This window comes from Cucumis sativus, unplaced genomic scaffold (assembly GCF_000004075.3).
Source record: "Cucumis sativus cultivar 9930 unplaced genomic scaffold, Cucumber_9930_V3 scaffold41, whole genome shotgun sequence".
Classification (NCBI taxonomy): domain Eukaryota; kingdom Viridiplantae; phylum Streptophyta; class Magnoliopsida; order Cucurbitales; family Cucurbitaceae; genus Cucumis; species Cucumis sativus.
Genome location: NW_022279549.1, coordinates 200300 through 215191, shown reverse-complemented (window position 1 = coordinate 215191; position 14892 = coordinate 200300). Strand labels below are relative to the sequence as shown.

Below are 14892 nucleotides of genomic sequence, written 5' to 3'. Positions count from 1 at the left end.
CTCTTTCTTTGAGCTGCTCATCCCATGTGGAAATGGAAGTCCCACGGTCTCCATAATATATCAGGGCTGGTGGGGCACGTCCGTATACTGCTTGAAAGGGAGATACTCCTAAGGAACACTGATACGCGGTATTATACCAATATTCAGCCCAAGGAATCCATTTCATCCATTCTTTTGGACGCTTTCCACAAAAACATCTTAAGTAAATCTCCACTGACCTGTTAACCACCTCGGTCTGACCATCCGTTTGAGGATGATATGTGGTACTCCGGTTCAATTTCGTGCCTGCCATACGAAACATTTCCTTCCAAAATTTGCTCATAAAGATCTTATCACGGTCAGAAACTATTGACTGTGGGAAACCGTTCAATCTTACAACTTTTTTCACAAACAATTCCACAACCACCTTGGCATCAAACGGATGTTTAAGGCCCAGAAAGTGAGCATACTTGCTGAAACGATCAACCACCACAAAAATTACCTCATATCCACAGGACTTGGGTAGTCCTTCGATGAAGTCCATAGAAATGTCTTCCCATATTCTACTTGGTATCTCCAAGGGAGTTAATAAACCTGCCGGTGAAAGGGCTAAGGTTTTATTTCGCTGACACGTGGCACACTCTTCACAATACTTCTGTATTTCAGCTTTCATGCCAACCCAGAACAACTCTTCGGTTAGTCTCTCGTATGTTCTTAGGAACCCAGAATGTCCTCCCAACACAGAGTAATGGTATGTATGCAGAATAGTAGGAATCAATGCAGATTTTTTTGCAATTACTATTCTTCTCTTGTACTTAAGTAGTTTTTGTTGCCACGTATAATTCTTCACTTCTTCACCTTTCTGCAACCTGTTAATGATTTCCTTCCAAAATTCATCCTCCTTTACTTCTTCCATTACGACCTTTAGATCCACCAATGTAGGGGCAGTTAAGTGGTTGAGGTGTGCCACAGGGATTACTCGAGACAAAGCATCAGCTGCCTTGTTTTCTAGGCCGAGCTTATAAATCACATCAAATGAATAGCCAAGTAACTTTGCAATCCATTTTTGGTATTGTGGTTGGATTACCCTCTGTTCCAATAAGAACTTGAGAGAACGTTGATAAGTTTTGACAATGAATGTCCGACCTAACATGTATGGCCTCCAACGTTGCACTGCCAACACGACCGCCATCAACTCTCTTTCATAGACTGGTCGGGCACGGTCCCTCATAGCTAAAGTGTGGCTGTAGAAAGACAATTGGTCTTTTGTTCTGCATTAGGACAGCTCCCACCCCATAACTAGATGCATCAGTTTCCACTTCAAAAGGTGAATTGAAGTCTGGAAGAGCCAGAGTATGCAGAGTCATAATGGCCTATTGTAATCTTTCAAACGCTGCTTGAGCTTTCTGATTCCATTTAAAGGATCCCAACTTCAATAGCTGCGTTAAGGGGGTCGCAATGGACCCATAATGCTGTACAAATCGACGGTAGTACCCAGTCAATCCCAAAAATCCTCTCACTTCACGCACATTCGTTGGAACCGGCCATTGTTTGATTGATCTGATTTTTTCGGGATCCACTTCCACCCCATTCCTAGACAGCATGTGACCCAAATACTCAAGTTTAGTAGCCGCGAAACTGCACTTCTTCTTATTAGCAAACAATCTATGACTTCTCAAGACTTCCAACACCAATTCTATATGTTGGCAGTGTTCTTCCCATCCTCTACTTTATACCAAAATGTTATCGAAAAAGACTAGGACAAACTTCCGCAAGTAGGCTCTAAAGATATTATTCATTACGGACTGAAACATTGCCGGAGCATTTGTGAGTCCAAACGGCATTAATAAGAATTCATAATGCTCTTCATGAGTCCTAAAGGCCATCTTTTCTATGTTATGACTACACATCCTAATTTGGTGATAACCAACCTTTAAATCAATTTTAGAAAATAGGTTCGCTCCATTTAATTCATCGAACAATTCTTCAACCACAAGGATTGGGAACTTTTCTGGGATGGTGATATTGTTGAGTGCTCTGTAGTCCATGCAGAAACACCAACTCCCATCTTTTTTCTTTACTAATAAGACTGGGCTTGAGTATGAGCTGGTACTTGGGCGGATAATCCCGGATGAGAGCATTTCATCCATTAATTTCTCCATTTCCTCCTTATGTTGAAAGGCATATCTATAAGGTCTGACGTTGATTGGATCGCTGCCACCCTTGATGTGTATATGATGTTTAATATCCCTCTCCGGTGGTAATTATTCGGGCCATTCAAACACATCCTCGTACTGTCTTAGCATTGCCTGCACTTTTTCTGGTATGCTAATGAGCCCATCCTCTGCTCTTGGCTCATACTCCATGATTCTTGTTTCCAGGGCTCGACATTCAACCAAATATCCCAGATCCGAATCAGTCCATGACTTTGTTAAATTCTTCAGGCTGACTTCTGTCCTGGTTAGACTGAGGTCCCCTTTTATTATCACCTTCCTATTGTCATGAGAAAACGACATGATCAGGTTCTTCCAGTCCATCTCTGTTACCCCTAGGGAATATAGCCACTGTCTTGATCTAAACTTACTTTAGGTGCATTCCTGTCAATTAGAAGGAATGCCTCTCTCACGCTAGCTAATAATATGTTTTATTAGCTCTCTGAGTTTTAGTTTATTCTTTAGACACTCTCTAATGCATAGGGTTCATTTACGACATAAAATAACTGTCATCGTAGACCATTTTTCTTGTAGTGTAGCTATAATGAATGATTTGCATTTTACCATTTTTAAATATTAATTGCTAGTAGTTTAGCTATTTAATTTTTTATTTGGCTATTATTTTTCTAGTTGGTTGAATGTAACTTTGTTGGTTCATTTGCCACACTTAATGATAGGTTATTGTCCTTCTAATCACAAATTTTATTTAAAAGAAATATTTATCTTGAGTAGTTGAAAACTTGCAACTCTATTTTAGTGCTCCTCTCATAGTTACAAAAAAAGTCACTTCAAGTTGAGTTAATTGCAATTTGTAGTAATATAATTACAAATGAGGTTGAATTTTTTGTATTGTACTTTATGCCCTAGCTGCCAAGTTATTTTCTTTTTAATTATTTCATAATCTAATAATTTCTTGAATACCTGGGAAATCTATTTTTAGGGGATCTTATCAATGAAAACACACTGATGAAAGTGATTAGAGGGCTTAATAAGAGTACTGGGGTTGTGCTAGAATATTTGCAAGAAGCAAAGGTAATTATGGGAAAAATTATAGTTGTAGTAGGATATGGGGATAGTGTTCCTTATTTAAGATTGTGATTTATGATTGTTTAGGAGCATGGACATAGAAAAGGAAAAGACATTTTAGCATCTATACCGGGTTATTGGGAGGTAATATGTTCTATATTTGAAGGTGAAGATGAACATATGTTTATCAGCGCCCAATTATTACCTGCGATTCGGTATTTTATTGTACAAATATAAAATGCCTAAATTCCATTTCTATATTTACAAATGAACGTCCTTTCAATAATTCACTCCTTTCTTTGCAATTTTAGAAGAATCAGATAAGGAAGTTAAATGATTCAACATCCAAGTAAAAGCATATGAAGATAATTCAAATTTGAACATGTCTGTACAACTTATATGCTCAAAGAAACGAGTAATAAATGTGGGAAAGTTCCAATTCTTTCAGCAGATCCATTTCATAGAACTCTTAGTTCATTGTTTTTCCTTTTTTTTTTTTAATCTTTACCTATTATTTTATTTGGTTTAATGTGGTTGAGTGATACCACTTTTTAATTGACAAAACATTTTCATTTCATATTTCTTTCAAGTGGGAATCTCAACATCAGATTTCTTCTTTCTTCTTTGAAGTGGAAATTTCTTTGGTAGAAATTACTTTAGCCCATTTCACAATTTGAGTATATTCATACTAAAAGAACATCATTCCATGTGACTTTTACTCTTTTCAGTGTTTACTAGATGGTTTGGTTCTCTTTTGATTGTGGACTTTTCCTATTTTATGCAATCCTTATTGTTCCCGTGTTTCAGATAGCATGGACTTTCTTCTCCATATGATACATGTTTTATATACTTCAAAGAATTTCAGGTTCTCTCTCTCTTAGTGTGTGGGTGTGAGTTTACCTTTTTAGGGGTGTTCTAGTGGTTCTTGAGCCTAAATACATGTTGAAGTGCTATGACTATCTTATAGCTATGGTAGTCTTTTTCTTAATTTTACTTTATGCGTGCTTAAATGATCATTTCTTCCTAAACGTATTTTGATAAGGAACATATTTATGCATGTTAGAAGAAGAAATGCGCTAAAACGTATTTAGGAAACACATTTCTTCCTAAATGTGCTTAAATGATCATTTCTTCCTAAACGTGTTTTGATAAGGAACATATTTTAGTATGTTAGAAGAAGAAACGTGCTTAAACATGTTTAGGAAACATTTTTTGTGTACTTATTAGACAACTTTAGCAATTGAGTTTAATTTTTCTAGGCAATTGAATGATATTCCTTCTGAACTCGAGAAACTGGATAAGTTGTTTGAATTGTGAGTTACATGTTGTCTACAATATATTTTTCAAACTTTTGATGCAAATATTTCTTTGCTATGATCCATAAATCTTGCTAATAATTATCTTAAATGACCTATCCCTCACAACACATCCGTCTTACACTGCATCAAATTAATTGTAAGATATCCTACGGCCTTCTGTTGAAATTTCATAGGTGACTAAAAATGCTTTGGTGGAATGGTTACAATATGCCAAATTTCTAAAGCATGGCTTCTGCTGTGTAAATATAAGTGAATCAAAGTATTCTTGTACCTATGGTTCTATGTAACATTACTTGTCTCAAATAATTTTGTGCATATATTTTAGCCAATTTTTGTTACTATACTTTTAAGATTCCTTTTGTAAGGCAATATAGATGGATAGTATTTGTTCATATTGCCCAATAATAATTCTTTCATTTTTGTGAGTATAAGTATTTATATTTTTTTCTTAGGAACACTCCAATATTTTTGAAGTATAAGTTCGTGTCCAAGGAACCCTTTTGTTTAGGGGCATATATCTCACAATGCACAATTATTTGGGATTCTACCTTGGTACATTATCTGTAATTTTATAATTTGAATCTACTTTGTTGCTTCATTTCCAAATGTTGATTCATATCCCTCTACTGTTGGTTTCCTTTCCGTTTGTTGGACATTTTAGATTGGATGCTTGAATTGAGTGCCGAAGGGAATTGGGGAGGGGGGGGAGGGTGGGGGTATTATCGTTTTCTTGTGTGTCAACATTTTTTATGAAACTTGGCTGATAATATAGCCTGTCATGTTAGAAGGATGGGGGCTGGAATTGAACAGTTTGCATGAGGTCATGGGCACTCTATTTTATAACAAGAAGTGTGCCCTCTTCTTTTTCTCCTATAATCTTACTATTGTTTTTTTTTCAATCTTATATCAATGAGAGTATTGATGTCTGACATATTGGCTAAGGACATATGTTTAAACCAACTAAGGTTTAACAATGTCATAATTTATTAACTTGCTCATTTGTTCACTACCCATTGGGTCAACCCATATATTTTGTATATGTCATTTTCAATGGTTTTTATTAAGGGTTGGAATTCCATACTTTTCTGTTTTTTATTTACATGTAAATTGTTTCAAACTTGATTGGAAAATGTTATAATTAAAGCTATAGTAGTTGTCTTCTCTGTTGTGTGTCATTTTCACGGTGTCTTAATTAGCTTTAAATAGAACATTCTTTTAGATAATGTTCTTTAGTTATACTCTAAAATGAGATTTTTCTTTCTTACTAGGTTAAAAAGAATCCATTGGAGCAGTGAAGCCAACTTGGAGCAATTTTGATTGATATAAGACTTTTTGTATGGTTGGTAGCAAAATCTTGGTTCCAATGTACTAATTTTAGGCTTGTTGTTAGATAAAGATGTCAATGTTTATTCTTTTTACATGTAAACTACATTTTAACAAAAAATGATTAGTAATCAATGAGTGTACAAATATTACAAAGTGTATTATTATGTATATATATTAAAGTGTTGACTCGTTGTTTTCATATGGGTGTGATGTATTAGAATATTCTTGCCATTGAATTGGTTAGTATAATGGCAAAGCGTCAAGAAGAACATAAATTGAGGAATATACGATAGAAAACATGTCATAATATACGAATTCATGACATTTTGTAACTGTCATTAATATCAAAACAATGGCATTTGATTTTGCAAAAACTGTCACGATTGTCATATACTTGACAGGAAAAAAATGTCATATTATACGAATTTGTGACATTTTTATAACTGTCATTAATATGCAAATGATGAGAATTATTTGTTGTCATAAAATATTAAATAATGACATTTATTTTCTGTCATGAAAACACTTATTGTGACAGTTTTTTAAAACTGTCATATAAGGACTTTCCACAGTATGCGATATTATGACAGTAATTAACACAATGCAAAGATACTAATTAATTAATAAAATGAATAATTAACGTAGGAGCCAAATAAGTTATTCAAATGAACAATTAACACAGCCACCAAATGGGTGCCAAATAATTAACGCAAAATCATCAACCATGAATTAAAAAAAAAAAACAATAAATTTCGTAGTAATTAAATGGACTTAAAAAAAACTTACCAACATGTCTACCTTAAATTAGAGCAAAAGGTTTCTTTCTTGATCTCTCAATCTCTTCCCAAACCACAAACAGATGAAAAGATTTCCTTTTTACGTGCACCCTGAAATTTAAAAAATCTTCCCAAAAAGAATCTTCTCTTCTCTTTTTATAGGGCAAGGTCGATTGTTTTCTAGATAGTGAAGTGGGGTAGAGACTAGGAGAGAAGGTGGGAGAGTGAGAGAAAGTGAGAGAGTGGGAGAAAGTGGGAGGATGAGAGAGTATGAGCGTGGTGACGAAGGAAAATAAAAATAGGGGATGGTTGAGAAAAAATAGGAAGGGAAACAATCTTTTTATTTTTATTTTTAAATATGTTTTTGTTTTAAAAGATTTAAAATTTAAATTCAAATTCAAATTCTTAAAAAAAAAACCAAACAAACAAATAAATAAAAGTATCTACATGTATGAAAAGTTATGTTTTCAAGCATGATGTATAATGTTAAAGCTTGATTTGATGATTTCAATACTATGTTTTTTTGGGATGATGCTAAATTTTATGTGAACATAAAGAGTCAAGGTCATCATGGGTGTACGTGCTACATGGTGATAAGAAGATGACTTATGCATTGAAATGAGCTTATAAAGCTTAGCGACATGAGCAACAAGGACAAATTTGTATGTTCTCGGATGTTGTTGATACAATAGTCTAAACACGAGGTAATGAGACCAAGTGTAGAGAACGACTTAGGATCATTGACAAATTGATATGATTTGTTAAGCATAAATAAATATTTATTCGAAATAAAATGATTTGTCGCTATGTTTAAATGATTTGATATTATTTTTGCGAAATATTATAAAAATGTATTGTGAAAGGTTTTCATAAAATCTCACTGTCTTTTAGACTTGCGTTTTAAAAATCTATCTTCCAGGATCAGACATTTAGACCAATTAGAGAATAAGGTTGAAGGATTTTCGGTGAGGTGATTCAAGGCGTTTTGGAAATGGTTAAGTCTTGGTTATTTGGTCAAAGTATTGTAATAATGTATGAAACGCATGTTATTAATAAAGTATACGTTTTGGTTTGTATTTATTTTGTTTGGCGTTACATTGACCATCATTACGTTTTGAGTGTTGTTAATAGTTTAAAAAAAGTTCGAAAATAATATTTTATGATAAGAAAATTTCAAGGTTGTAACAACTCGTATCCTTATCCTACTACTTCGGTGTTTTCGTCGTAGTATGGTTTGGGGTGTAACAATCAAAAAAAACCCATGAAGTATGTTATTTTTTTAAAAAAGGAGGAAAAGATTAAATGCATTTTATGCACAAAAAAAAAAAAAAAGCTGAGAATTATTCCTGTCTTTTCCTCCTTTTTTTTTTAAGGTATTTTTTATTTGTTTTAGCATGTTAATTTTAAACAAGAAAAATCAAATTCTTATGCTCTCAATAAAGTAAAATAGTGTGCATTATTCTTATCCTGCCATATATATATCTTTTTTAAACACACCTTTTTAACACACATGTATATACAACGAACTGTATTTTCCATATATACCGTATGCAGTTTTGTCCTCCAAATATAAATTCTTTCAAATTTGTGCATCATTATAACCTTACCATTGATATGTGTATTTGTAAATTTTTTACAGACATATCGACCAAATATATGTATTACATTATGCTAAAGTAATAATGATACACAAACTATACATATATTGTGATTACAAACAACAATAAATGAGAGAGAAAAATCTAATGAAAATTTACAGCAAAATGAAGATGGCGAACAATAGTAAAAAGGAGTTGCTAGAATCTAAAAGAATGGTAAAACAAAACAAAAAAAAGATAAACAAAATACAATAAAGGAGAAGACAAACAAATATGCAAGAGAGGACTGAAATTGGGTAAATGGAGAAGAAATGTGAGTTCAAGTAAAATATAAAAGGAGAAAAGATCAAATTGTCAAGTTAAGAAAAAAAATGGGGAAAATATTAAATGAATTTTATGCAAAAAAGCTGAGATTTATTCTGCCTTTCTTCCATAGCGTTTTAAAAAGAGGCAACAAAAACACCACGAAATGGGGGCAATATTTTCAATTAAAAAGAAGATTTAGAGGAGAAAATGGCAAGAAAACATACCTAAACGAAAATAAAAATAAACTGTTGTGAAAAATAACTATTCTTAACACATAATAGTTAATTTATTTTAATAATAATGAAGCAAATTTGATAGGAAAATGCTGTTTAATGACATATTCATTAATTTTGATGATTTAAATCAAGAAAAATGTATCCATTGATTGCATGCATAAATCCTCGATCTAACCTTTTTTTTTCCTTTTAAAGATGTATTTTAGTTTACTACATTAATTAGTATTAAACCAAATGAATTTTTAATGAACCATCCATTCTCTATAAATACAAGGGCTTCCTAGTCCCTATTTTCACATATCCTTTTTGCATTCAATAATATTTTGTCTATTACTTTCAACTTAACAATCATGACAATATTCACACTTGAAATGATCTTTGTACTGTATTTGTTAGTTGTTGTTATTGTTGAGTTTTCTGATTGCTTTAGTTTCAATTCCACAGTGTCTTTAGATGGTACAGAAAATTTTATTAAAATTAACGATGCTATAGCAGCAGCACCCAATTTTAGTACGACAAGATTTTACATTCATGTCAAACCTGGAACTTACCAGGAGATTATTGAAGTTCCATACGAGAAAACTTGTATTGCTTTAATTGGAGATGATTCTTCTACTACCATCATCGTTAACAATCGAAGTAATGGCACTGGGTCCTCCACGGCATCTTCTGCGACTCTCAGTAAGCTTCAACTATCTCAACCCTCATTTTAACAAGGACTTATTTAGTAATCATTTTTGTAATTTTTTAAAAAAAATTAGATCTATATATAAACACCATTTTACCTTTAATTTTGTAAGAAGTTGACGAAAAAAATATAGGTTTAATTTTAAAAAATCAAATTATTAGTAAATTTTATAATTTATTACTCAAACCAATGTTTGATTTTGGAAGCTGTAAATGGAATCAAACTTCATGGCTCAGTCTTGACCTTTCAAAACACTGCTGGACCAAATGAAGGCCAAGCAATTGCTCTTCTTGACCAAGCAACACACACAGCTTACTACAAGTGTGTGTTTTTGGGTTATCAAGATACTCTCTATGCTGGAGCACTTCCCCAGTTCTTCAAAGAATGCGATATCTATGGAAGCGTCGACTTCATTTTTGGAAATGGACTTGTTGTATTCCAAGATTGTAATATATACGCTCGATTATTTGACGTTCAAATTACCGTAACAGCACAATCGAAACCAAGTTTAAATTCTCTGAGCGGCTTCATCTTCCAAAACTGCAATGTGACTGTGTCGCCAGAGATAGCACCAAGTAAGGACAACGTAACGGTGTTTCTTGGACGACCATGGAGAATGTACTCAATGGTTGTTTTCATTGATTCATTTCTTGACAACGTGGTTCAACCTAAAGGATGGTTGGAGTGGCCGGGAGTGCCAGAGAATTTATTGTATTATGCAGAATACAATAACAGTGGTGGAGGAGCCAACACTTCTCAAAGGGTTAATTGGCCTGGTTATCATGCGTTAAATAACGCAAAAGAAGTTGCAACTTTTACTGTTGAAACATTTATTAATGGGACTCAATGGTTGCCTCAAACTGGCATACCATTTAGAGCTGGTTTCTAGGTTTTCTTAAACTTTGTAAATAAATCTTCATTTCAATAAGCATTTTATTCTCATTTTGGTGTCAACTCAAAACGATTTGCATCATGATTCAATTGGTGAAATAATATATGGAAACTAGCATATGTATAAAACATGCAAACCCCCCCTCCCCATGACAATTAATATATCTAACCACTTGTAAAGATTTTAAGAAACTGGCAGCCAAAAACTATTTAAGGCAACTTGTTTCAGATGACATTTATATATAATTAAGTAAGCATTTGAAAAGTTATTTCAAATTAAACCAGTTGATTTTAAAAAAAAGGATAACAGTTAAACACAAACCATTTATTATTTATCATATTAATTTAAAATAAATAGATCAGATGACCAAAGAAACAACAATAGGATACCTACAACGAAATAAAATGAAAACTAAATATATGAAATACATATAATAATTAAGAAGTAATGGATGGACCATAACGAGCTTGTATATGATTACATATAATGTGAGATTATTGATTGGTAATGAAAGATGTAAGAGAGAGCTCACATAACCATATCTCGACTTCCAAGTTGAGGATTCTTCTACAAATCCTTCAAAATTAATCTCACACATCAAATAAGCTATCAATTTGTGACAAATGATATATAATTAAACTTATCTTCACCTACTAAACTTTGTGTCAATCACGTATTTAAGAACTATTTAGTCTGTTTTTTTTTAAATAAAAATATAAAATTTACCTTGAATTGGAAAAAATATAGGAATATTGCATCAACTAACAAACACTTAGAAAAAAATAGCCCATGACACTAATTTTTTGTACATTGCGAATATGACAAAATTAGTGATATCAGACGGTAACCATAGAGTTATCAAATGGTAATCATAGGGCTATCAGAGGATCATCACTTTTAAATTTGTTACTTTTGCAAATTTAAAAATTTTTGTGACATGAGTTCTATTATCATAATTTTTTTTATTTTTGCAAAAGCCCCAAAAATATATATCCATTTTTATCCGATAATGATTGATTTCATCAAATGGGACCTTAAACTTCAATCAATGTTATTAATATTTGATGAAAAATAGTAGACATGCGCAATGGAAAAAATGGATCAACTTTACCCTAATTGCATCTAAACGATTTAGAAATTAACATTCAACAACACTACCCTAATTAAACAAAATTAGGGTTTATAGAATATTGTACATTTGAAGCTTTTTGATCCTTGTAATCTTCTCACAAACATGAACCAAAGACCACCACTAATGTTAAACTGCTATTCTTTGGACTTCAAATCGGGTGGTGGGTCGGTAAGTGAAGGAATGAAGGAGAGATATGGAGATTGAGGAAAAACCAAGAGAGGTGAAATATTCTTGTGAAATTAAATTGAATAATTTAAAAAATTATCAAATATTTTATGAAAATTATTTTTCAAACAATTTTATAAAAAACTAACATGCAAAATGCATGTAAAAACTTCACATTTAATTAACACCTCACATTTCATTGTTATTAATGATTATCCAACGAAATGTTAAAAATTTCCACTAACTCTAGTCGAAGGGTGACATGACTATTTGACCATTTAAGTAAAAGTCAAAAGTCAACATTTTACCATTTTGTTCGTCTTTACTAATTTCGACCTTCCAAGCAATCTGCATTCATTTTTCAAAAATTTAAATAATTTTTTAAGATCAAGTCGATCAAAATTTAACTTATCAAAGTCAAAAGTCAACATTTTGATTTTTTATGAAGGAATGAAATTCTCGTAGCGGAAGTGTGTGAACGCTGTGCAAAAGAAATTCAATTTGAAGAACACAAAATTCAGAGAAAACACCTAAGCGTTCTTCTAAGGAGGAAAAAAAAAAGAAAACTAACATGTCTAGAATCTCCTAAGAATTCTTGAACCTCCTAAGAATACCACGAAGTTTCCTTTGTTATCAAAATGAAAATCAACATAGAGTTGTAGGGTTTGATTTGGTTTGGTAAAAAGAATTTCTTTTAGAAAGATTTCTTTACTTCTTTTTGGAAGAGAGAGCTTGTAATCATCAAAACGAAGGAGAAGAAGAATTATCTTAACAATCTCTTTTGTTTTTATTTTTTGCATGAGAGATGGAGAGAGAAGTTATCAAATAACTCCCTCCCTCTCCATCATGTAGAATAACTTCGAAGGAGGTATTCTTTTAAATAAAAGTATATTAATTAAAAACAAAATAAAATTAATATAAATTTAAATCATATTATATCTCATATAATATAAACTTTATTTTATATAATATATAATATAACCAATGGTTTAAATCTGTGATATGATCTATATTTCTCATATAAATCGAATCCATATTAATTTTAACCTATACTTTATTTATGAATCTTATTCATATTATTATTTGAATCATATTCAAATATTAACTTCTCTCATAAAAACTTTATATTATAGTGTATCAAATACATTGTATTAATTGTATCATATACAATTTATTTCCTTTTATCAATTTAAACAAAAATAAATTTGATTCTCGTTTATCCTTTATTAAGCTAACAAGGGGATCTTATGGACTTATAGATTGAAGCTCTAATGATATGAGATTAATTAATTAAACTCTTTAATTAAATTAATCTCTATTCATTAACTATTAGTCATTTCACTAAAGTCTAATAGTTTCACTTTTCTTATTGTAAATATATTTTTGTGTCCATTAGATAATTCGGGGTATTCGTTTGTAAGCACCGCATACGATTCCCATGTGGCTTCGTGTGCTGGTTGATCTTTCCACTTAACTAAATACTCTCAATCACGTTCAGTATCATTCCAGCACAGTTCAGTCACATTTTCGGGCTCGAGCACTAATTCCATTTGGTCGTTGAGTAAGCAGATGTCTAGTTGCACATGGTGCTTGTCTCCCAGCCTTTTTTTTGTTGTGACACGTGGAACACGGGGTGGATTCGAGCAGTGTCTGGTAGATCTAGTAGATAGGCCATTTCCCTACCCTCCCTAATACCATGTAGGGTCCAAAATTTTTTGATGACAGCTTTTCGCATCGTTTTTTAGCCAACGACTGTTGTCTATACGACTGTATTTTTAAATAGACCCAATCACTAATGTCGAACACCACATCTCGATGGTGTACATCCGCAAATTTCTTGATTTGTGCTTGGGCGTGTTGTAAGTGATGCTTTAGAGTAATCAACAGCTCATCTCTGGCCTGCAATTGTGATTCTACTGAATCATTTGGAGTACGACCCGACTGTCCATATGAAATAATTGGAGGGAGGTCGTCCATAAACGATTGCATAGGGGGTGTTTCGTATGGAAGCGTGGAAGGTGGTGTTATACCAGTACTCTGCCCAAGCTAGTTTTTCACTCCATGTCGTTGGCTTTTCGTGACAAAAACATCGCAAGTACAGCTCCACACTCTTGTTCACCACTTCCGACTGCCCATCCTTTTGCGGGTGGCAGATTGTGCTTCTCTTCAATTGGGTTCCTTGCAAACGGAAGATCTCTTTCCAAAAGTGACTCAAGAACATACGGTCCCTACCAGATACAATGGAGCGGGGGTACCCATGGAGACAAACCACTTCCTTTATGAATAACGTGGCTACTGTTTTGGCAGAAAATTGATGTTCCAATGTTAAAAAGTGAGCGTACTTACTAAGGCGATCTACCACCACAAGGATCGTGTCAAACCCCTTGGATCGCGGCAAGCCTTCTATAGAGTCCATTGATATATCTTCCCAAATTTTGTTGGGAATGGGGAGGGGCTGCTATTGGCTTTTTGGCCCTTAATCTCAAATTAATTTATTTTAATTATTCAATTAATTTATGTTTTGATGATAACAAATCTGATTTTTTTTATTGACAATTTTATTAATTTGAAGACCATATCGTAGAGCTTGGAAAAATGATTCTAACGCCTCTTGAATCACCCAAATCGAAGTTCAAATGAAGAAAATATTGCTAAAGGAAGGTTAACGGAAAAATACCCGAGATGGTGACGTGGCGACCAAGCATTCAATTTGAACCAATTAGAGAAAGCCACTTGGAGTAACAAATGTGGCTTTTTGTTATGTTTTATTGGCTTTTATAAAGAAAATGAATTTAAAAGAAAAATGATTTTAATATTATTATTTTTTCTTGTGTCTAACGGCTAGTTTTCTTTAAAAGAGGGTGAAGTTGCTTTATTGATTTCTTTTTAAACAAAATATTTTGAAAAGACATATTATTATATTATTATTTGTATTGTGTCTAACGGCTAATTAAGTTTAAATCTCAACCATTCATTTTTCTTTTACTTATATCTAATGACCCAAATGATTTTGAATTTATCTTTCCTCTCTTTTTAAATACTTCACATTTACACAAGATCACAACATCTTTACAATCCTCAAGCAAAAAGCCAACATTGTTATTCTCTCTAAAGCTTCCAATTTTTATTCTTTTCATCTTATTCTTGAGAGCTTCTTATTGTATTGTGAGGATTAAATTTGTGAGCTTCAAATTGTATACTCACTCTTTTAGAGAGTTTTCTTTTGTGATTTAAAA

At 32.6% G+C, this 14892-nt stretch overlaps 1 protein-coding gene and 1 long non-coding RNA gene across 8 annotated transcripts; both read left to right on the top strand.

Moving 5' to 3' along the window:
• LOC116405898 lies at nucleotides 1–6009 on the top strand. 7 transcript variants are annotated; one of them, XR_004218985.1, is made up of 4 exons: nucleotides 1–3224; nucleotides 3306–3362; nucleotides 4990–5089; nucleotides 5806–6009. It is a non-coding gene; the product is annotated as an uncharacterized LOC116405898 (long non-coding RNA). The 7 variants fall into 7 exon arrangements; XR_004218986.1 differs by having other exon boundaries at nucleotides 3306–4083; XR_004218982.1 differs by having other exon boundaries at nucleotides 3306–5089.
• A 3120-nt stretch (nucleotides 6010–9129) lies between these two features.
• LOC116405901 (probable pectinesterase/pectinesterase inhibitor 39) lies at nucleotides 9130–10356 on the top strand. The gene is made up of 2 exons (XM_031889665.1): nucleotides 9130–9460; nucleotides 9674–10356. Exons 1-2 carry the CDS (start codon nucleotides 9130–9132, stop codon nucleotides 10354–10356), a joined length of 1014 nt encoding a protein of 337 aa, XP_031745525.1.
• The last annotated feature ends 4536 nt before the right edge of the window (nucleotides 10357–14892 follow it).

What these genes read in the sequence shown, in the direction of transcription:
- LOC116405901 (XM_031889665.1), top strand. Translation starts at nt 9,130, where the DNA reads ATGACAATATTCACACTTGAAATGATCTTTGTACTGTATTTGTTAGTT. An exon ending in GGCATCTTCTGCGACTCTCA is followed by an intron (nt 9,461 to 9,673) that starts GTAAGCTTCAAC and finishes TGATTTTGGAAG; the next exon opens with CTGTAAATGGAATCAAACTT.